Source organism: Erpetoichthys calabaricus, chromosome 9, assembly GCF_900747795.2.
Source record: "Erpetoichthys calabaricus chromosome 9, fErpCal1.3, whole genome shotgun sequence".
In the NCBI taxonomy this organism is placed as follows: Eukaryota; Metazoa; Chordata; class Cladistia; order Polypteriformes; family Polypteridae; genus Erpetoichthys; species Erpetoichthys calabaricus.
In genome coordinates, this window is record NC_041402.2 from 183,579,474 (window position 1) to 183,604,414 (window position 24,941).

At 41.5% G+C, this 24,941-nt stretch overlaps 2 protein-coding genes across 3 annotated transcripts in view; both read right to left on the reverse strand.

Moving 5' to 3' along the window:
- Positions 1-24,941, reverse strand: part of ak8 (adenylate kinase 8) — a 175,881-nt gene that overhangs the window by 112,766 nt on the left and 38,174 nt on the right. For both annotated transcript variants that reach the window (XM_051931801.1, XM_028808573.2), the window contains exon 6: positions 19,989-20,057. In XM_051931801.1, the coding sequence (XP_051787761.1) occupies positions 19,989-20,057 (69 nt within the window). The remainder of the gene's footprint in view (positions 1-19,988; positions 20,058-24,941) is intronic.
- Positions 1-24,941, reverse strand: part of LOC114656939 (hamartin-like) — a 180,543-nt gene that overhangs the window by 70,159 nt on the left and 85,443 nt on the right. The window lies entirely within an intron of this gene.

Here is a 24,941-nt window from a genome sequence, read left to right on the forward strand (position 1 = left end):
CAACTGGATTTAAACTCAGTGACTCACTTGGCCATTCAAGAATTTTCCATTTCTTTTTATCTTTGATAAACTCCTGTGTTCCCTCAGCAGTAGGTTTGGCTCATTATCTTCTTGTAGGATGAAGTGCCCTCCAGCACTGAACTTGAGCAGATCAGATGTTTCTACACACCTCAGACTTCATTGTGCCACTGCCATCAGCAGTTCCATCATCATGAACAGAAGTGTGCCAGGACCTATGGTGGCCAAACATGCCCAAGACATAATGCCTCTAGCACCACCATGTTTAACAGATGAGGTGGTCGGCTTTGGTTTTTGGTCAGTTCCTTATGGTCTCCACACTTTGCTCTTGTCATGAGGTTCACCTTTCTCTCGTCTGTCCACAAGACATTTTCCCAGAATTCTGCAGGCTTTTACATCCTCTTTCACAAACTGGCCATTCTGTTTTTGTGGTTTACATTTTGCATCATGGCCTCAGTGTTTCTGTTTATGAAGTCTTCTGCAGATAGTTGTCCACATCAGCCTCCTGAAGTCAGTTTCTGATCAATCACACAGGCATTTGGGGCTTTTTCCTGACCAGAGTGAGGATTCTTCTGTCCTCAGCAGTGGAGGTCTGCCTTGGATTACAAGTCCCTTTGTGATGGCTGAGCCCACCAGTATGTTCTTTCTTCTTCATGATATTCCAGACAGTTGATTTAGTTCATCCTAAGGTTTTATGGATGTTGCTAATGGTTTGATTCTTGTTTTACAGCCTCATAATGGCTTCTTTGGCTTTCATTGGCACAGCTCTTGTCCTCATGTTAAACAAATGCAACTCCAGACTCTAAAGGGTATCTTATGAAACACACCTGAGGAATCACCTGTGATGCTGATTATCCCAAACACTATGGTGCCATGAAATGGGTGGGGAGGGCAATGTAGAAAAAGTGTGGTGTGACCGAAATGTCTGCAAATCCCCTTAAATGAAAGTCTGCAATGTGTACTTTAATCACGATGTCTGAACTGTGTGATTTGTAATTGTAAACTGTGGAACAGAGGGGCAAATCAAGGACAAAAGTGGGTGTTTGTACCAAACATTATGGAGGGCACTGTATACAAGAAATTAATTAAACAAAGACAGCTCAGGACTACACCATGAAAGATGTACTGCCATCACAGATATGCCAACAAATTCTTTACTCAGACAGAGCTTTGATAGATATGAATATGTAAGAGCATCTTTAGCATATAGTGGCTAACATGCAAATTATAGTCAAGCACACTTACTTAAAAAGGTAAAGTAGGAGGAGCTAAACACTCCATGACCTTTGATCTGCCCTAAATTATAGTCAAGCACATTTACTTAAAAAGGTAAAGTAGGAGGAGTCAAACACTCCATGACCTTTGATCTGCCCTAAATTATAGTCAAGCACATTTACTTAAAAAGGTAAAGTAGGAGGAGTTAAACACTCCATGACCTTTGATCTGCCCTAAATTATAGTCAAGCACATTTACTTAAAAAGGTAAAGTAGGAGGAGTTAAACACTCCATGATCTTTGATCTGCCCTAAATTATAGTCAAGCACATTTACTTAAAAAGGTAAAGTAGGAGGAGTTAAACACTCCATGATCTTTGATCTGCCCTAAATTATAGTCAAGCACATTTACTTAAAAAGGTAAAGTAGGAGGAGTTAAACACTCCATGACCTTTGATCTGCCCTAAATTATAGTCAAGCACATTTACTTAAAAAGGTAAAGTAGGAGGAGTCAAACACTCCATGACCTTTGATCTGCCCTAAATTATAGTCAAGCACATTTACTTAAAAAGGTAAAGTAGGAGGAGTTAAACACTCATGACCTTTGATCTGCCCTAAATTATAGTCAAGCACATTTACTTAAAAAGGTAAAGTAGGAGGAGTTAAACACTCCATGATCTTTGATCTGCCCTAAATTATAGTCAAGCACATTTACTTAAAAAGGTAAAGTAGGAGGAGTTAAACACTCCATGATCTTTGATCTGCCCTAAATTATAGTCAAGCACATTTACTTAAAAAGGTAAAGTAGGAGGAGCTAAACACTCCATGACCTTTGATCTGCCCTAAATTATAGTCAAGCACATTTACTTAAAAAGGTAAAGTAGGAGGAGCTAAACACTCCATGACCTTTGATCTGCCCTAAATTATAGTCAAGCACATTTACTTAAAAAGGTAAAGTAGGAGGAGTTAAACACTCCATGATCTTTGATCTGCCCTAAATTATAGTCAAGCACATTTACTTAAAAGGTAAAGTAGGAGGAGTTAAACACTCCATGATCTTTGATCTGCCCTAAATTATAGTCAAGCACATTTACTTAAAAAGGTAAAGTAGGAGGAGCTAAACACTCCATGACCTTTGATCTGCCCTAAATTATAGTCAAGCACATTTACTTAAAAAGGTAAAGTAGGAGGAGTCAAACACTCCATGACCTTTGATCTGCCCTAAATTATAGTCAAGCACATTTACTTAAAAAGGTAAAGTAGGAGGAGTTAAACACTCCATGACCTTTGATCTGCCCTAAATTATAGTCAAGCACATTTACTTAAAAAGGTAAAGTAGGAGGAGTTAAACACTCCATGATCTTTGATCTGCCCTAAATTATAGTCAAGCACATTTACTTAAAAAGGTAAAGTAGGAGGAGTTAAACACTCCATGATCTTTGATCTGCCCTAAATTATAGTCAAGCACATTTACTTAAAAAGGTAAAGTAGGAGGAGCTAAACACTCCATGACCTTTGATCTGCCCTAAATTATAGTCAAGCACATTTACTTAAAAAGGTAAAGTAGGAGGAGCTAAACACTCCATGACCTTTGATCTGCCCTAAATTATAGTCAAGCACATTTACTTAAAAAGGTAAAGTAGGAGGAGCTAAACACTCCATGACCTTTGATCTGCCCTAAATTATAGTCAAGCACATTTACTTAAAAAGGTAAAGTAGGAGGAGCTAAACACTCCATGACCTTTGATCTGCCCTAAATTATAGTCAAGCACATTTACTTAAAAAGGTAAAGTAGGAGGAGTTAAACACTCCATGACCTTTGACCTGCTCTATCCTGGTATGTAGAAAACATTATAAATACTGATATACTGTATAACATTTTAACCACATAAACCTCATAATATTTTAATTTATTTACAATTATAACAAGTGCATTGCTATTATTACCTTGTATGTCAATTTTTAAAGGGCTACATGTTACACTTTTTTTGTTTTTTTTTTTTAAAGTTACATGCGACAGTACAATCTGAAGGTGCATAAAACTGACCTGTGCTTCCACTTGTTACTGATATGTCAGGTGAAGGAAGGAGTGGCATTCATCTCAGAGGGGGCTTACAAGGGTAACGACTGCAAAAAAGTTAAAGGAGAAAACAGAACACAAAGAGGACCCAACCCCATTGAAGAAGATAATGCAGACAACGCCAAGTTAGGTGGACTGGCAGATCATTGACAATCCGTTGAAATCATCACAGAAGGACTTGGACAGCAGACAGGCTTGCTCAGATCTGTGGCAGATGGCATTTCCTGTCAGTAAATGCAAAATGTTACACGTAGGAAGTAAAAGTGTAATGTCTGAATACATAATGGAAGGTCTAAAAATCTGAAGTCCACCACATAATGATTCATTCACAACCAAATGAGTGAGAATGGTCAGACTGATTCCTTGGGTGGTGACTCGTTCAGGAATTAAATGAGCCGAGACTTGTGAGTCAGGCGAACAGTTAAAGGGGATAACAGAACACAAAGAGGACACAGGGCAAGTGGTTTAGCTGTTCCTGGGAGACGTGCATCGAATAAATTCTATGTGGGAAGAAAAGAGGGAGAGGGAGGTTGGGAGCCTGCACTGATAGAGCCTGTCACCCCACCCACCACACAATGAACCACCTCAGGATCCCAAATTAGGACCAGAGTGCAGTTGTGCAACGGCTGACACCTCAGCACCAAATAATTCAAATGGAACAGTGTGAAGTTTTGTTTTTTTTCTATATATAGTGGCTGTAGTGCCCACCCTGCCACCAACCCCCCATACCCCCGAGTTCTGCCTGCAGGTTACCGTCATACCAGGACTGAGCAATTGCAAGGCCTTGCTCAAGGGCCCAACAGAGTGGAATCACTTCTGGCATTTACGGGATTCGAACCAACAACCTTCCAATGGCTGGTGCAGATTTCTAGCCTCAGAGCCTCCACTCTGCCCCCATGTGGGAAGAACGTGTGAAATTTGTCACTAAATATTGGCATCATTTTTTAGTCTGATGGGTTGTTTATGGGGTAACCACAGACTGATTGTACTGATTATATATTATACTGTGTGTACACTCAAAAATTAACATATGCTGGTAAATAGAAATACGTATTAATAAATATTTATAAACACATATGTATATAAATATTTAAGTAAATAGAATAGAGGTGCTAAGTAGCCCGCTGTTGAGTGGTCGCCCACCGTATCAAACGCTATCATTTTCCTAAAAGCACAATCAGAGTTAATTAGAATTCTCAGCTGGCGGGAGTCAGTTGTCAAGTCCCAATCAGGCCACTCAGCCACTAGTAGTGCCACGTGACTTCAAAGTCACAACCTGAATCCTGCACTTGTGTCCGGGTTTTTTTTTTAATGGTCTACCCACCAGGGTTTGTTTCTCGATCCCTCACTCTGATCATCAAAGTCGCATCTGAGGACTCCATAGTGGCTTCCACCTCAACTCCCAGCTATACCAGCTAGTGACCCATTTCAAGTGCCAGAGACCTGCACACTGAGCAGGTAAGATTTAATAAAAAAAACATGAACTTCGTATTCTCCCCGCTCTTCCAACAGCTCTGGCCCCTCCAAATGTGCTCCACTGTGTAGCTTGCCCAGCGCTGGTGGGCTGCTGCAATTTGAAATGCTGATGAGCCAGGCCTCTGCCCCCCAGCGACTCACTCAATTCTGTTTCATCGTGCATCAAAAGGGCCGTGTCGTTGTGCTGGCAGAGGACCCTGGGACCTGAACATCTGCATGGGGGGACCCGATCACAGGAGGGACAAGCACAGAGCAGATGTTGCTCGGAGTGAACAGCAGGCTCCAGAGGCACTGGGGAAGCAACCGCTACAAGACCTACACCCAGCGTTGCGTGGCCCCTCCTGCCTTGCTTTGCACACAGATAATCAGCTAATGATTTTCTGTGTGTTTTCCTATTAAAAAGATGTCAGCTAGGGGCTGCCCCAAAGGAGCCATCACAGGGGCAGCGTGTGACGACAGAAGGCACGACGTGCTCATTGTGCAGCTGCACTCGTCTTTCTGACGGCTTACAACATATTGGTGAACATCAAACCAAAACATATAAAGAGCAAGAGAAATACCCAGAAATCAATTTGATCTGAAATGCTCCAAAACATTCCACTTGTAGGGTATGTTAAACAATAAAAATCGTCTTAAATGGCAGCTTGCACTGTAGCAGACCCGAATACAACACTGAGAATAAATAGTAAGCTATGAGAAGAAGGATGACTTCGAGATAAAGTGGAAAGACAACGGAGGAACTTGGAAAGGCACATGGAAAGAGAAAATAATAAACCAATTGTGCGTTTATCTCACAAAGTACCTCAAGTGAAACGAGGGAAATACGCCCCTCTGACTCCCGTACAATCAGCACTGGGGCCCCCCGGGGATGTGTGCTCTTCTCCCTCTATACTACAGGGAGATTCATTCAAAATTCTGTTGTAACTCCCGTTAGGATGAAGCAATCTGAACTCGAAAAATATGCTCTATCCCTTGACGTATGTGGAATCGATTGCATTACATGCGATGCTGGACGTGGTTTCCGTTTTCTGCCAGACACATTGCGACGTAGCGCTTCGTGTTTCTGAACATATTGGCAAGCGTCTCAGAGGGAATAGCAGCAATTTCACATTGGATGCTTTCCTTCAAATCTCCAGTGCGAGGCTTGTTCCGAGCAGACCCCAAAGGAAGAGGTCTGGTGTCAGATCCAGTGACTGTGGTGGCCAAAGCCCCTTTCAAATTACTCTGTTGCCCGAAGATTGACTCAATTTCTGCGATGCTCCTTGCTGATGTGTGACACGTTGCTCAGTCTCGCCAGAAGTAACCTTCCGTTAACTCGCGATCATCCAGTTCATTCTGACATCGCTTAAACGAACTGGTGACCCAATAGGTTCACGCCATGAACACGCGCTGCTCAATACTGTACACCACCATCCTGAGGAGACGTCGAGTGACTGAGTAAAGGGGTACGGGCGATATGAACCCAGAAGATGCAAACGGAGGGTAAACGTCGTGACGGCTGTCCGGCGCCTACCTCATCACTCATACGCAGGGACATCCCGGGTTGTTCGAAGCTCCATATACTGAGGAGCACATTGCATGTTGTTTTGTTCAGATTGCTTCGTCCTAGCGAGACTTATTATAGAATATTCAGGGCCTCTTTTGAGGAAATCTCCCTGTACTATGAAGCTAATGAAGCTTAACCTTCAGGGCCCCTAATCCCAGAGGGGCACCAGAAGTGACTTTAACTCACATTGCTTAAATGTTTTTGGGTGTCAAATGCATGAGAAGGGCTTTTTAAAAAACAATAATATTAATAATCTGTGATAGACTGGCATCCTGTCCAGGGTTTGTTCCTGCCTTGTGCCCTATGCTAGCTGGGAGAGGCTCCAACAGACCACCATGACCCCATTCAGGACTAATTGGGTTAGAACATGACTGACAGACTAATAGCATTAATAGTGTACAGCAATTCAGTACATCGACTTTAATCAAAATCTGAGATGTAGGGGTTACATTTTTTTTAAATTGGTGGTGCTCTGTCATGGAACAACTCCATTGAAGACGACACCAAGTTAGGTGGATTAGCAGGTCATTGAGAATCCATTGAATCATCACAGAGGGACCTAGACAGCAGACAGGCTTGGGCAGATTTATGGATGATGATATTTAATGTCAGTAAAAGTAAAGTGTTACATGTAGGAAGCAAAAATGTGACGTTTGAATACATAATGGGAGGTCTAAACATCTAAAGGCCACGCCGTAATGATTCATTCACAAATCAAATGAGTGAGAATCGTCAGAGTGATTCCTTGGGTTGTGGCTTTACACATTCACTAGTGGGCACTGCCAGCAAAACAGAAGACAATTGGGTAATGTTAAGAGTGGTGGCCAGCATTTGTCAGTGCTGGGAATGCTGCTAATTTTAATACAGTAGATATAAATTATTTGGATAGGAATATAAATAACAAGCTGGTGAAAGTTGCAGATGATACCAAGCGCGGTGGATTTGGCAGGTAATCACAAATCGGTTGAATCCTCACCAAGGGTACTGGACAGCATACAGGCTTGGGCAGATTTGTGGCAGAAGAAACTTCACGTCAGGAAATGTAAAGTATTACATGTAGAAAGTAAAAAAAATTTAGGTTTGAATACAAAATGGGAGTCTGATAATTGAAAGTGCAATGGAACCTCAGGTCACCATAATTCGTTCCAAAACTCTGGTCGCAACCCGATTTGGTCATGACCCAAACTAATTTCCGCCATAGGATTCTATGTAAATACAATTAATCCGTTCCAGCCCGTACAAACTGTATGTAAATATATATATTTTTTTAAAGATTTTTAAGTACAAAAATAGTTAATTATACCATAGAATGCACAGTGTAATAGTAAACTAAATGCAAAAACATTGAACACTGAGAAAACCTTGAACAGAGAAAACTAACATTGTAAGAGTTCACACTACACTTTTTTTTTTTAATGAGTTTTAAGCACAGGGGAAAAAAATGAAAATTTGAAAAATCCTTAATTTATACAAAAACTTACCATAAACAACCAAGAAAACTAACCTTGCATGAGTCGAGTTCTGGCATGAAGGAAGTGAGCAGGAAGGACTAGCCACTCGTAGAAGGATAGTTTTGCAGCAATTTGCCATGAATGTTCCTGGCTTTCTCGCACATGATCGGCTCGCTTACGCTATCCCCTGCAAGTTGCTTCTCGTTCAACCACACTAGCAACAGTTTTTTCACCACGTGAGGCCTCTGCTTGGTTAACACTAACTTTTTTTGCAACTTCAGCTGATTTAATGGCCTCTTTCTGCTTTAGAATAGTCGAAATCGTAGATTTTCACTTCTTGTACTCGGCGGCAAGATCAGTAACACGAACGCCACGCTCATACTTTTCAATAATTTCTTTCTTTAATTCGTTTTCAATTTTCTTCGAATCTTTCTTCTCACAAATACTACCACTCTTCACTTGCTTAGAGGCCATGGTTAATTGCAAAATGAATGCAAAAGCACATGAAATAGAGCACAAAGAGTTCACAGCAAATGCACGGAAAATGGCTAATTGGGCACAATTTGGACATTTGTCACTTAGAGGTGTACTCACTTTTGTTGTCAGCGGTTTAGATATTAATGGCTGTATGTTGAGTTATTTTGAGGGGACAGCAAATTTAAACTGTTATACAAGCTGTACACGGACTACTTTACATTGTATCAAAGTGTCAGATCTTTAGTGTTGTCCCATGAAAAGATATAATAAAATATTTACAAAAATGTGAGGGGTGTACTCACTTTTGTGAGGTACTGTATATCACTAACCTCTATTATTGCCATTTTTATTGTTGTATATACAGTATATGTATGTCGCTTTTTCATTTAATGTGGGAGCCCTTTTTTGCGGAACCTGGTTCAGCTCCACCATTGAGAGTTTTGCCTAATATGGTAAAACCAGCAATGGAAAATTTCTGTGGTGGCCACCCCCCATTCACCATTTATGCCCTAAACTTATTTTGCTTAATGGTTAATCCAGCCGTGCCTATGACTGGCAAAAAAAGTGGACTACAGAGTCCCATAAGGGAAAGGCCGCAGTGGTCTCTGGCGTCACTCACAGAAGGTGAATTCTTTAAGTCACTAGAAACCAAACCCACCCTCGGATCTCCTTCGTGAGTTTTGGTGAATTTTCCATTAACTACAAATATATTGTAACTGCTAAGCCCACTCCTATAATCTAATTAGACATTTCATCCCACCGAGTTCCCTTTCGCCTTGCTGATATTGGTTTCCTCTCACATCGCCTTACACAAACACCACTTCGGTGAAGGCGCTATATAGATGCAGCGCCTCAGTATGAATTCCACACTGTATTTACTTCAATGAATCCAATAACTGTATACTGGGTGGGGGAAGGCTATTAAAATCATTTTTATGTACATTTAATTTAAAACAAGTTAAAAAAAAAAGAAATGTGAACTGAATAGAATATGTTAATTGAAATAAAAAAAACACAAATTTCTTCCAAAAAATGTCAATCTTCCTGGCTTTTGTGAATATTAATATAACCCATAAACTGATAAATGGAAGACAGGAAGGAAAGAGTCTGCTAAAGCTCTCCCAGTGGCACCTCCACCTCAGCCCAAAACTGCAGCAGATTGAGGGGATTTGTCTTCAGAAAATGTTCCCTGCAGCTACAGAGAGAGGCTGTATTCCTCCCTGAATTCTGCGCATTTATGTAGATTAAGAAAAAAATACCATCAGACATTTAGCCTGGAGGGATAAACATCCATTACCCGTTAAAAAATAAAAAATAAACCACCAAACTTAAAAGCGAAAGTTAAAGGATGCCAAGTGAAAGTTTAGTAATTTATGCATCTCAAGCAAAGCAATTTGCAAAGTATATAAAATAAACGCCAATCAAATTTGAAAATCTTTGACATGTTGTTGCTGTGGTGATGGCGCCGACTGGCAGGTTAGTTAGCTGCCTGGCATGGATGCACCACTAACCCACTAATGCCAGCCTCACAGATGCCCACATAGCAATGCTGAGCCTGCATCTAAATATCTAGGGATTAAAAAAAAAAAAAAAAAAGCACTCAAAATGTACTCCAAACATCAGGTCACAAGATCAGCGCCCTCTACTGGCCCACAGTGAGATTCCCTGCCCTGCCATGTTCCAGTTCTAAGAAGAAGAATCCTCCGCCACAACATACAGGGAAATTCAGAGAGCAGGGCACCGCTGGGACTTCAGCTATGACTGGTTAATGAAGATTTTAAGTGGTACACCTCAACGTACCCTAAGGCCCTGACAACAACTCAAGAGTTTAATCGCAAAATATGATAAACAGCAGAACACTGGTGTGGAAATTCTATCAGTCAAGAGTTCTGTGTCACGCTGTTTAGAAAAACATGACAAATAATGCCGTACAGCACGTCAAGATATACGCTTCCTTCTGAGGATGTGATAAACACCGGTTGGTACAGACCTCCATATCTATTATCAATCAAACAGCAGCTCACAAACTCCCCAACAAGGCAGTGGGAGGATTCGCTATTGGCAGGGTCTTCACGTGCCTTTATTGAGCTATTCATTTGTTATGTCTCCCAGTTCCCTATGGAATATGAGGCCGTGACAATCTTGTTCTACATGTAATGCCTCACCCCATAAGAGGTGTAATTCTGTCCATTCAGCTTCTACAGTCCTCCTCACCCCAAGGTTGTTTTCGGCCTTCCTTGCTTTCCTTTTCCCAGGTGGTGTCCAACTCACAGCCACTTTTGGGATGCGGTTCTGGTCCATCCGGCGGAAAGGCCCAAGCCATTTCATTCTATGGCGCTTGATCTCCATCACCCCACTATGCGGGTTGCTCTTCTTATATAACTCAACACTTGAGATCTTCTTTGCCAAAAAGACATGGCAGACTCTACTGATGTAGCTACAGTAAGTCCCCTACATATGAACCTTCATGTTACGAAGTTTCAAAGATGTGAATGTGCACGTCCAACAGATTAAAAATGATTTCAATAAGTGAAACATTAGAAGTTGTCGAGTGACTTCAAATTTAGTGGCAGCGCACAAGTTAGTTTGCGAGTCTGGCGCTAGGCAGAGCATAAACCCTCACTATTATTGAACTTGTATTCTATAGGAGTTGAAGGTTGTATTGTGTTCGATTAGGGGGCCAAGGCTAACTATGCCAGACTTGAACAAACTGGACTTGCGAATGCATTCTTGTAATGGAACTCGCTGTACTTCAATCTTCATCATGTCATTCTTGATTACATACCAGCATTCTGACCCGTAGAGCAGAACAGATTTGATGTTGCTGTTGTACGGTCTCATCTTTGTTCTGAGGAGGTATTGTGAGGATTTCCAGATGGGCTGGCACCATGGGCATTACCGAGTCTTGCCTTAATGTCCTTAGCTGCAGTATCATCTTTGCTAAATAGACTGCCAAGGCAGGTGAACTCCTCAACATCCTCAAGTGGGGCTTCCATTTGGTTGAAGGTGGTCTTAGGTACAAGGCAATCTTGTCTTATGGTGTAAATTTCAAAACATCAAAAATCCTCCATTACACATTCCCAGCTTTTCACACTGTTCTTGCTACTGATGCCCATTGCCTTTCATTTGGTTGTACTTTCTCACTGTGTGTGTCGTTGAGTGTGCCTGTTCCTTTAATGTGCCTCCATTTTTTAATGCATGGTCATGACAAACCTATAGTTGTGTTTGTCAAGAATTTCCAAATAGTGAAAATAGTTCAAATGCAGCTACCAGAACGGCATTCCAGCACTAGTATGACTAACCACACACAACAAAAACTCCACAGTCTACGTGAAATTCAAAGCAAACAGTTCACACAAAAAAAGTAAGGAAAAAGGTTGATAATACATGGAAAAAAAAAAAAAAAAAAAAAAGGGAAAAATGGAAGCTTGTTGTCCTCGGTATCGAGGAGACATTCCTAAGGGTTCTACCTCTTATCACATACCCGAGGAACTACGTTTGATCTATAATATGCCCTTAGTGCCTATCTGTCTAACAGTTCAGGTTTCTCTCCAGCTGTCTGACTTCACTCTAAGGGCTCCTCTATTGCCACACAGAGCTAACATTAAGAACGTTTCATTAGCTTTAACTTATAGGGCACTAACCTGAATCTTCCATTATCTACATTAAGCTACAGTAAAACCTTGGATTGCGAGTAACTTGGTCTGCGAGTAAATCGATTGCAACTCGTGCAGAATGCAGCTGCTAGAATCCTAAGTAGGAAAAGAAAGTCCAAGCACATTTCTCCAGTTTTGCTGTCACTACACTGGTTACCTGTGTCATTCAGAATTGACTTTAAAATACTGCTTATGGTTTACAAAGACTTAAATGATCTCGCTCCATCTTATATATCGGAATGTCTGACATCTTATATTCCAAATCGTAACCTTAGATCTTCAAATGAGTGTCTGCTTATTATTCCAAGAGCTAAACTTAAAAGAAGTGGTGAGGCGGCCTTCTGCTGTTAGGCACCTCAAATCTGGAATAGCTCACCGATAGAAATTCGCCAGGCTGATACGGCGGAGCACTTTAAAACACTGCTGAAAACACATTACTGTAACATGGCTTTCTCATAACTTCATTTTAATTTAATCCTGATGCTCTGCATATTTAATTATCATTACTATTCATGGTGGCTCTGTAATCCGTACTAACCCCTACTTTCTCTTCTGTTCTTTTTCCGGTTTTCTGCGGTGGCGACCTGCGCCACCACCACCACCTAATCAAAGCACCATGGTGATGTCCCTACATTGATGGATTAAAGGCCAGAAGTCCATGTGACCGTCATCATCAAGTCCTTCCATGAGAACCCTGAATACAATGAGGACTGATCATTTATGTTGCGTAGAATGCCTTAAAGGGGGCTGGGTGGTCTCATGGCCGGGAACCCCTGCAGATTTTATTTTTTCTCCAGCCGTCTGGAGTTTTTTTTGTTTTTTCTGTCCTCCCTGGCCATCGGACCTTACTTTTATTCTATGTTAATTAGTGTTCTCTTATTTTAATTCTTACTTTGTCTTTTTTCTCTTTCTTCATCATGTAAAGCCCTTTGAGGTACATTGTTTGTATGAAAATGTGCTACAGAAATAAATGTTGTTGTTGAAAAATGAACAAAAATGTTTAATAAGTTTTAAACTTGATAAACGAGCAAGGTCTTCCAATACGAGTAGTACGTATATGCTCTGTCTGCCAAGCGTCACATAATCACAACCGAGCTGATGGTTCTTCTCTCTCTCTCTCTCGCTGCGGGATTGGGGGTAATTGTCTCCCATGCTCGGTCTCAGTCGGCGTGCCTCACTCAACATCCATACGAGTGTATACAGCATTGTGATCATGTGTGTGTGTGCACATAAACCATTTTTTATTGTGTGCGAGTGATGAATCTGTTTAACCACAATGCAATGTCACATTCCCGCAAAATCCTCAAAAGGAGGAAACAGCAACGGTCATTGGATTAGTTCCTTGTTAAAGTCGCAACAGACAGCAGAGATTCCATTAGTTAGAGTGAAAGTCATCCTACACAATAACCCTCCTCCTCCTGCCTCCCTCACACCAGCCATGATTCTTTTCAACGGTTACTTTATATTTTGTATTAATCATTTTTATTTGAATATTTTTGGGCTGTGGAACGGATCATCTGAGTTTCCATCATTTCTTATGGGGAAATTTGCTTTGATGGGCGGCACGGTGGCGCAGTTAGGAGACCTGTGGTTCGCTTCCCGGGTCCTCCCTGTGTGGAGTTTGCATGTTCTCCCAGTGTCTGTGTGGGTTTCCTCCCACAGTCCAAAGACATGCAGGTCAGGTGCATTGGAGATCCTAAATTGTCCCTAGTGTGTGTATGTGGTTGTGTGCGCCCTGCGGTGGGCTGGCCCCCTGCCCAGGGTTTGTTTCCTGCCTTGCGCACTGTGTTGGCTCCAGCAGACCCCCGTGACCCTGTAGTTAGGATATAGCGGGTTGGATAATGGATGGATGGATGGAAATTCGCTTTGATATACGAGTGCTTTGGATTACAAGCAGGTTTCCGGAACGAATTACGCTCGCAAACCAAGGCACCACTGTATATTATATTCAAGTTCAAAACTAAGCAAACTAAGGCAAATTTGCCATTAATATTAACTTAAAGGATTAAAAAAACCCAAACAAAAGTATGAAGATTTTCTGTGGAATGTTCGCCTTTCAAATATATGTTCGACTAGAAAACACAATTGACTTGTGATACTGAAATTGCATTTTCTGACTGGAAGGTTCCCCAAATCCCTCAGCTATCAGTGCAGAGCTCCCTGAAATTATGAGATGCTCTTAAATACATTCATGCGTTCAGAGGTATTTTTGAGCAATGCTGGGCTTGGGTACCTCGGTTTAAATTTTCAAGAGTTGTCGATGAGGACTAAAGATTGATATGTGAGTCTCCTCACATTCCGGCAATGACTTTTTTTTATTTCTTACATAAAATTAAGCTATCGGGATACTAGGACTTGGTTTCTGCCTCTAGTATGGAGCTCATTATAAAGGTTTGTGACACTGAGGAATCGGTTTTTCGATTCAGTGCTTTGTTTTGAAGTTCCATTTTCGATTTGGGTCATTTTCCTAAATAATCCATTCCGCTATATCCTAACTACGGGGTCAAGGGGGTCTCCTGGAGCCAATCCCAGCCAACACAGGGCACAAGGCAGGAAACAAACCCCGGGCAGGGTGCCAGCTTCCCAAATAATAACACAAAATAAATTTCTCCACTGGTCTGTGCTATAAATTGGTTTTCTGTATGATTCCAATAATTTTGACAGTTTTTATAATCAAAATCGCTGAATTTGCACAGTTCCTGTTTAAATACAGAGGAGAAACACAAGTTGCGGCAGCGACAAGCCTCACCTCACCTCAGACTGCGCTCTCCTTCACACGCTGGGTTGATGCATGGAATTGGCGCGTGCCTGTTGCTGTCTCTAATGTTTACAGACACGTTTATTATACACCCTAACTTTCCACAGTCTGGCTAATATCTTTAAGGAATGTGTGTGACATATCTAGTCTTGCTGATCGGACATAAAACCACAGTGAAAAGGTGAGGCAGACAGTACCGTGCCGCTCTGAAGGGGACGCATATGCTCGTTGCTGCTGTTCTTCTTATTGATAATCTCCATTGAGACGGAGAGACTTTTATAACTAAAGGAAAAATAAGGAGGACTTTTACAAGAAAGTGACAAGAGATTTCCGTGGAGTAGGACAGGCTCATCGGCTACATTTACAAATAAAGGTAACACCATAAACGGTTTTCAACTTCATAAAAAATGGGATCAGACTAAGAAAAAAACAATCTAATATTTAAGAACTACATTTTGAACTTAAATAAAATATTCTTTTGTTTTTCTTATTATCCTTTTGTTGAAGAGTTTGTATTAAAATTGATTAAAGCATCAGCATTAAAATCTTTTAAAAACAACAACATTGAAGGAGTATGATTTGTGGAATTGCAAGAGCAAATTTAAAACACATGGAGGGTGCAGAGCAAATGCGCTCTCTCTCGCCGCTATAAATGTAACGTTCTTTCTTAGCTAAATATGTACCTCACCTATATGTGTGTAAAGAATGCTGATGAGATATGAAACACAACCAGTAGTCGATGTGCATGCTGCCAATTGAACAGTGAACAAGCTCTTCTTTTGTGTTCATATGTTTGTAAATTTGACTCTGAAGGAGTTCGTGCCTCACCAGCCATGAACCTCACTGCACGCCACTGTTCCTCATCAGGATAAAAGGGTCATTTCACTTCCTTATCAATCTACTCGGATTTTAAAACTCTTCTTGCGCTTATATATTTCATTATTTTGTGCTTGATCTCTGCAATCCTCTTTGACTTTGTTCTTGCCTCCAGATTTTTTGTTCTTCTGGTTCAGACCCTCGCTTCATTTATACTTTTATTTAACATCTTTTCTTACCATCGCTCTCATGTTCCCTTGAATAAAAACTCTCCGGTTAGAATAACCATTTAGGGACTCCATATTTCAGTGTTAAACTTCAGACGTCAAAGTTCCAGAAATTTCATCTTACCTTTAATCAACTTGAAAGCTCTCTGTTGTTCTGATGTAATGGAACACAAAATACAAATGTACAACATTGCGCTTCTTTAACCTTAAGAAATCTGAATCATTACAGCGGACATAACTACTGCACGCAAAAGGGACGACAATAAAAGCACAAACAGAGCAGTGAAGAACAAGGAAAAAAAACACACACAAAAAGCAGCCATCCCCAGCCGTATCCAGCCCTTGATCTCAAAGCGCTTTCCGTGTACTCCTCACAGGCCCAAATGGCATGTATTGATTTTTCTAACTATCTGTTTACTTTTTCCTTACTCCTATGGTGGTGAGGGCTCATTGTTTGCCCTGCGGCAAACAGCAGGGCTCGACTTGTTCTGGCCTTTGATCATCGTTCAGCCGGTGGATTAACATATGCATGCTCTCTTCCCCTCAGCTCCTTAGTAAATCTATATCCTGCCACCCGTTAGCCAACAAATCAATTTGGCACAACCCATGCCGACTTCCGTGCAGACTGTTCTCTAAGTGCAGATAACAAAAATGTACACATGTATAGATCAAGTACACAAACTAAATATATTGTGAAACAGAGTCCCAACCAGAGCCCAAGAGTCCCATGTAATTGTAAAATAACAGTAATTATGAAATGTCATGGAAATAAACAGGCGCAAGGGGGCGCCAAACATAAAGTATCTCCTGATGAGCTCCATTCTGCAGAGAGTTCGGGTCACAAGTGAGACACCACCTTCTGGGGATGGCTGGTTTTATATGCTCTGGACCGGAAGGGGCGGAGCTTGCAGAGACGATGGGGTGTGGTCATTCGGTTTTCTGGGGCGTCTTCTCTGAACTGCAGCGGAAAGAGGCAAGACACTTGGCGACAGTACCCTCTCTCGTCTTGGGGAGGTACCACCTACCTGAACAGAGCAGGCAAAGTGGTCTTCAGATGCACGTGTGGATAGATAGATAGATAGATAGATAGATAGATAGATAGATAGATAGATAGATAGATAGATAGATAGATAGATAGATAGATAGATAGATAGATAGATAGATAGATAGATAGATAGATAGATAGATAGATAGATAGATAGATAGATAGATAGATAGATAGATAGATACTCATGGGGGTCTGAGAGACACTTTCTGGACTCAAACCAGGCCAAGAGCAGGTAAACCTGTCCACTACTCTGGAAGCCCCACCTCTGAGAGCTCCCAGTAGATGGCATCTCACTTCCGGAAAGCAACACCTGATAGCATGGCAATTAAAATGAAGGAAAAAGGGGTTAGCAAAAACCAGCCTGCAGCCACAGTAGTGTTTCAGGGCCAGAGTTGGAGACCATACACTCACTGGTCACTTTCTTAGGTACACCTTGCTAACACTGGGTAGAACCCCCTTTTGCCTTCAGAATTGCCGTAATTCACCAAGGTACTGGAAACGTTCCTCTGGGATTTTGGTCCATATTGACATGATGGCATCACGCAGTTGCTGCAGATTTGTCGGCTGCACATCCATGATGCAAATCTTCCGCTCCAGCACATCCCAAAGGTGCTCTACTGGATTCAGATCTGGTGACTGTAGAGGTCATTTAAGTCCAGATAACTTATTGTCATATTCAAAAAAAAACAGTTTGAGATGATGGGAGCTTTATGCCATGGCACGTTATCCTACTGGAAGGAGCCATCAGAAGATGGGGACTCTGAGGTCATAAAGGGATGGACATGGTCTGCAACAATACTCAGGTAGGCTGTGGCATTTAAACAATGATCAAATAGTACTAAGGGGACCAAAGTGGGCCAAGAAAATATCCCCCACACCATTACACCACCACCACCACCACCAGCAGCCTGAACCATTGATAAAAGACAGGATGGGTCCATGCTGTCATGTTGTTGATGCCAAATTCTGACTCCACCATCTAAATGTCACAGTAGACATTGAGACTCATCAGACCAGACAGTGTTTTTCCAGTCTTCTGTTGTCCGGTTTTGGCGAGCCCATGTGAATCGTAGCCTCAGTTGTCTGTTCTTACCCGACAGGACTGTCACCCGCTATGGTCTCCTGCTGCTGTAGCCCACCTGCTTCAAGGTTCGATGTATTGTGCATTCAGAGGTGACCTTCAGTTGTAACAAGTGGTCACTTGAGTTAATGTTGCCTTTCTATCAGCTCGAACCAGTCTGGCCATTCCCTTCTGGCATCAACAAGGCATTTTCACCCAGAGAACTGCCGTTCACTGGATATTTTTCCTTTTTTGAACCATTCTCTGTAAACCCTAGAGATGGTTGTGCATGAAAATCCCAGCAGATCAGCAGTTTATGAAATACTCAGAGCAGCCTGCCTGGCACCAACACCCATGCGATGTTCAAAGTCATTTCAATTACCTTTCTTCCCCATTCTGATCCGCAGTTTGAACTTCAGCAGGTGGTCTTGACAATGTCAACATACCTAAATGATTTGAATGTGACTAACCTATTAGATTTTTGTGTTAACAAACAGTTGAACAGGTGTACCTAATAAACTGGCAAGTGAGTGTATAGCCAAACATGAGAGTTAAGGGAATATCTTATGGGGACCAGTTTGCATGGATACAAGGGGGCTGGAGAAGAGGCCTGCACTTCCACCTCACTAATGTTTTTGCTTCTTTTCCCGGACACGAAGAAGAAACCTGAGGTCACTTGCACTCCTTCCAGTCCCAAATCCCCCATGTCTGGTTACCTGGACTAGTGCTGGGCAGTATACCGGTTCATACCGAAAACCGTTTTTTTATTTTTGTTATGATATGGATTTTTCTTATACCGCAATACGGGTTTAAATAGCCTAAACAACATTCGGTACGTGTCGCAGCGGGAAACTGTTTAAGTGGGGACTTTTTTCACTGCTACACTGCTAAACACGCATGCAACGGAGTACATGCGTTAGTGGAGGTATTGAGCGGTGAAATTTGACAGAGAACATTCAGAAACTGAAGCTGTAGCAGACGATAAAGTTGAACGTGATGACACAGAAGAACTTTTGCCGAAAAAAGGAGCCACGTCTGTTGTCTGGAGATTTTGGTTTTAAAAGGTCGGATGTGGACCAAACAACTATTTACCGCAAATGCTGTTGAGCTAAAGTTGTCACTGGAGGCGGTAACACAAGCAATTTGCTGCACCACCTTAGCTGCAAACATGCTTTGGAGTACCATGAATGTATGGAACTAAGATTGGCACCCTCCACGTCCTCTGGTAAAACTGAAAAAAAAAGGAGAATGCTAGGAATGATGAACGTTGGCATCATATATCACTGTTTTAATGGACTCCTTCTCAAAATGTACGTTGCGCAATGTAAAGCAAATATGGCATCGGGCGTGGCAAAGATCTCCGCGGGCTGTTTACCACAACACTGCCTTTTCAAGCTTCACGATTGCAATTTATAGTCTCGCACCCATCCCGCCCTGCGCCACATATCCCGGAGTAACGTCTGCCCGAGTGGTCATTGGCGGAGAACGTCCTTCCTTTTAGAAATCCCTTCTCGTGAAACATCAACGCATGGCGATGTCATGATCGTGATGGAAGCTCCAACAATCCGCCTTCTTCTAATAACAGAGGATTTCAGAGAGATGCTAGTAGTCATAATTATAGGCAGCACAGCCAGGCCGGCCATTTTATAGAGAGCAAAAGGTGCCATTAACTCATTCAGTTTCCACATAATCTGTGCACCTTGTCTTCTTCGGTGATCCTAACGCTGTATATTTTTACATCTGCATTCAAGATACTTCCGAAAATTATGCAATCCTTATTGTTGCATCTTTCAATCCCCTTCAGTATAAATTAGCAGCTGCGAGCCGCCCTGCATTTCAAATGAAACAGCAGGTGCTTGGGGCTGGAAAGTGGCTCTCGTACTTGCGTGTGGAAACCAAAAAGCTTGCATCTACACCTTGGCTCCCGATAGCCCCCTCGGCGGCCCTACCCCACATTACACTGTTTCTAAACCTTAATAATTGCGTTGGCTTTAGCAGACAGGATTAACTGGCTTCATTTGCGCCATTTCTCTCAATCCCCCTAATCACCGCGGCGTAACTCGCCAATGGAGCGGGAGCTGGTAAATATTGAAATGTTGACCTTGAGATCAGGGAGGTGACCAGCACGGCGGGAGTCCTGCTTCTCACATTATGGCTCTTACCCGTTTGATGCAGTCCATTTTTGACAGGCGCTCTTCCACAAGCTTGATCCACAGCACATTGGGAATATCCTGAAAGACGACACATACATGGGGGGAAAAAAAAAATATTATATATAAACAAACGGCAGAGCATAGATTCAATCTAAAAATTCAGATTTTTTTTTGTACTTCAAAAGAAAATTTACAGCCTCTTCTACAAGAAGTAGACAAATAAAAAAGCAAGCAGGATAGATGGGCCTTTTTCCAGGGAACTGTTATTATTCATTTTGCTTTATTTTCTTGACAAGAGTCCCAAGAGGTAAAAGCACCGAGCGTGATACTGACCAATACAGTATGGAAAGAGGCCCGGTGTCTTTGAGGATGTGCTGGAATGGAACGGCTCCATGCTGGCTTCAGAGACAGAGAGTGTCTGCTGGCCCGCTTTGATGTGTCACCTTGAGAGGGGATTGGGGGGCCATGTGGGAGAACCGCTACTGGGGGAGTGGCGGTCTACACATCTTTGCCAGACTGCCTCTTTAAATATTACATAGCCTGCATTTCTTTAAGATACTGTCTTGTTTTAATCCCTTAACTCCGGCTTCCCTCTGTAGTTTATTTAGAAAGTTCAAATTTCAACTTCTAGGATTAATGAAAAGCGTGAAGGGGTGAAATCATAAAAGTTGGCTTTCCGCACCTCTTCCTTTAGTTCTAGCAAACCTTTGCTTAGCATTTCTTATTGGCCTAAATGGCAATAAAGTGCATAAACCACTTGTGAGTATTACATGGCAGGTTATTATTACAAAACTCCCGCGTGACTGGTATGGTGATCACTGACAATAAAAAGCATAATATTAATACTTTATATAACAAAGCATCAGGTGAAAAAGAAGAACTCACAGAATAATGCAGCAAAATGATTGCACATTGCTATTATTAAAAGAACAACTCACATCAACCACTGACTTATCTTATGAAAACTAAAAATAGTTAATAGTATTATTCTTTTATTACCAAACCTGCAGATTATTTAATCATTAACACAATTTAAAGGCCATTTAAACCTTAATCAACAGACGAAATGTGCTTTTTGAAAGCGGCCTTTGGACGGTCCCCACTAACACATCACATTTCAGTGTCGTCAACGTCTGCCTTTGGTTTTTATTTGAAATCACTTTCTTTGTTCGTTCTGCTTGTCATTTCTCTTATTTTTTTATTTTACTTTTAGTTATTTTTTATTTATTCTTTTTATATTTTATTTTTTTACTCCAATTTTTTTTATATTCGTACTTACTTTACAATAGTCACTTTTTGAAGTGGTATATGCAGAATTTCCAGAGTTAAAATAATAGAGAGAGTATCTGTTATGTACAATAAAAACTGACATCACTTTCTGTATACTTAAAAACAAAAGCCATACCACGTGCAGCAAGATATGTGTCCTCCTTCTATTACGTTATACACCACTCATTTACGGCGTGTATTAGCACACTGCAAACATCACATACAGTCATATGAAAAAGTTTGGGACCCCTCTCAGCCTGCATAATAACTGACTCTCCTTTCAACAAAAAAGATAACAGTGGTATGTCTTTCATTTCCTAGGAGTACTGCGGTGTTTTCCAAACAAAGATTTTTAGTGATGTAGTATTTACTTGTATGAAATTAAATCAGATGTGAAAAACTGGCTGTGCACAAATGTGGGTCCCCTTGTCATTTTTCTGATTTGAATGCCTGTCACTGCTCAATGCTGATTACTTACAACACCAAATTGGTGGGATGAGCTGATTAAGCCTTGAACTTCATAGACAGGTGTGTCCAGTCATGACATATAAAGGTATTTAAGGTGGTCAATTACAAGTTGTGCTTCCTTCCCTTTGACTCTCCTCTGAAGAGGGGCAGCATGGGATCCTCAAAGCAACTCTCCAAAGATCTGAAAACAAAGATTGTTCAGTCTCCTGGTTTAGGGGAAGGCTACAAAAACCCATCTCAGAGGTTTAAACTGTCAGTTTCAACTGTAAGGAATGGAATCAGGAAATGGAAGGCCACAGGCACAGTTGCTGTTAAACCCAGCAGGTATGGCAGGCCAAGAAAAATCCAGGAGCGTCATATGCGCAGGATTGTGAGAATGGTGACAGACAACCCACAGATCACCTCCAAAGACCTGCAAGAACATCTTGCTGCAGATCTGTATATCTGTGTATCTGTACATCGTTGTACAATTCGGCGCAATTTGCACAAAGAACATCTGTATGGCAGGGTGATAAGAAAGAAGCCCTTTCTGCACTCACGCCACAAACAGAGTCGCTTGTTGTATGCCAATGCTCATTTAGACAAGCCAGATTCATTTTGGAACAAAGTGCTTTGGACCGATGAGACAAAAATTGAGTCATTTGGTCATAACAAAAAGCGCTTTGCATGGTGGAAGAAGAACACCGCATTCCAAGAAAAACACCTGCTACCTACTGTCAAATTTGGTGGAGGTTCCATCATGCTGTGGGGCTGTGTGGCTAGTTCAGGGACTGGGGCCCTTGTTAAAGTCGAGGGTCGGATGAATTCAACCCAAGATCAACAAATTCTTCAGGATAATGTTCAAGCATCAGTCACAAAGTTGAAGTTATGCAGGGTTGGATATTCCAACAAGACAATGACCCAAAACACAGTTCGAAATCTACAAAGGCATTCATGCAGAGGGAGAAGTACAATGTTCTGGAATGGCCGTCACAGTCCCCCTGACTTGAATATCATCAAAAATCTATGGGATGATTTGAAGCAGGCTGTCCCGGCTTGGCAGCCATCAAATTGAACTGAACTGGAGGGATTTTGTATGGAAGAATAGTCAACAATACCTCCATCCAGAATCCAGACACTCATCAAAGGCTACAGGAGGACAGCGTCAAGAGGCAATAGGAGGCTCAACTAAGTATTGATGTCATATCTATGTTGGGGTGCCCAAATGTATGCACCTGTCTAATTTTGTTATGATGCATATTGCATATTTTCTGTTAATCCAATAAACTTAATGTCACTGCTGAAATCCTACTGTTTCCATAAGGCATGTCATATATTAAAAGGAAGTTGCTACTTTGAAAGCTCAGCCAATGAGAAACTTAAATCCAAAGAATTAAGAGGGATTCCCAAACATTTTCATACGACTGTATGAATACTTCACAACCAAAACTACTTCAGGCGTGATTTTGCAGCAGAATAGCCATGGATGAAACAGAAAAGACACAACTCAGTCGGCAGGGACGTAATGGCGGTGGAGGACATTGGAAACAAAGACGAGAGGGAATGTCGATTCAATCTTAATATATGTAATGGCTTAATTAAAAATAAAGTTTAAAATGCCAAATACCTTTGTGGGAACAGGTTTCTTCAAAACGGATTGATACCACATAATTATACAACTTGAACTGCTAATAGCTATTCAGGAATGATGAAGAATAGTTTGTGTTTTGTAGGAGATAACATGTGCTACAGGCCTGACAATTACACATACACTGCCAGTCCAAAATTTTAGAACACATCAGAGTTTATGGGAAAGCGCACAGTGTAATGTCTTCATGTTTAATGACATCAAGACACAGAACAAATAAATTAAATAAGTCATTAAGTGTATAAAATTGTATTCTAATTTTTCATCAAAGTAGCTTGCATCTTTTGTTGATATAAGAGCCAAACTGTGGTAACCCTTTTGATTCAGAATGCCAGTCATTCTGTGCCAGTCACCAACTCTGCCTCCAGCAAAACAACCCAGACCATCACACTTTGTCCTCCATGTTGGACAGTTGGTGTCCCACACCGATTACCATCACCAACTCGACGGCCTACAAACACCCTGCATGATGAACTGAAGATTTCAAATTTGGATTCATCAGTGCATAAGACTTTCTTCCAGTCTGCAGTAGTCCACAGCTGGTATTTCAAGGCCCTGTTTTGCCCTTTAAGCAATGGCTTTCTTGCTGCCACTCACCCTGTCAAACCTGCAGCACAAAGTCTCCTCTTCACTGACACTTGCTTTGTTTCGACCTGCACTGTAAAGCTGTGCTTGAAGCTGTTGTGCTGCGAGGCGCCTGTCATCACACAAGATGGAGACCCTGAGAAACTCGTCTTCTGATTGGCTAGTGACTTTGGGTCTGCCAGATCTCTGCCTATCAGTTTCTTCCAGTTTCCAATTGCTTTTGGATTGTTTGCTTATTTCATGCAATTTCTCTCAAAGAAAGGCCTACACTTCCTTAGGGTAATAATGCTCGGTCTCATTTCATTTGTTAATTGCTGTTTTCTTGCCATTTTCACTGGAATATTGTCTAAGTCGCACTTCAGAGGATGTGGTAACACACTCTGCTCCAGCTCTGCTTTATGACACACAGAGGGTTTTTAAGTAATCAACAGAAGTTAGGACACCTGTGCAAATTGTTTGCCTCAACTTGTAAGGCTTACTTTACATTAATTGCTGCAGACCATCTGTAGGTTGTAACTTAAAAGTTGTTCCCTGAAGAAGGCCCATCTTATATATAATTCGCCAGCCTACTCACTCAATCACTCACATCTGTCCGAAGCCAAATGCGCAGTTGCCCGAAAAACCTTACGAGACCGACATTGCGGCGGATTTACGGCCGCGAAAATTCAAAGAGAAAAGTGACATCGACCAACATCCAACCCCAACATCGCGGCAGATTTACGGCCGCAAAAATTCAAAGAGAAAGGCGACTTTGATTAAAGCTCTAGAGGCCTGAAAGGCGATTTCGACTACAGCTCGAGGCCTAATTCCGCATTCATTCAATATACCTATATCAGGTTTGTGGTGCTTATACTTATTACTATTCCACTCGTGCCCGTTTCATCTTACGTTGTCGAAACGGGCTCTTTCTCTAGTTTGTAATATTCTGAAATTTCCCTTTTTTTCACTTTTTGCTAACCTAAACTTTAAATTTAAACCTCTGACAGATTACAGCTTACCTTTTCACCATTTCA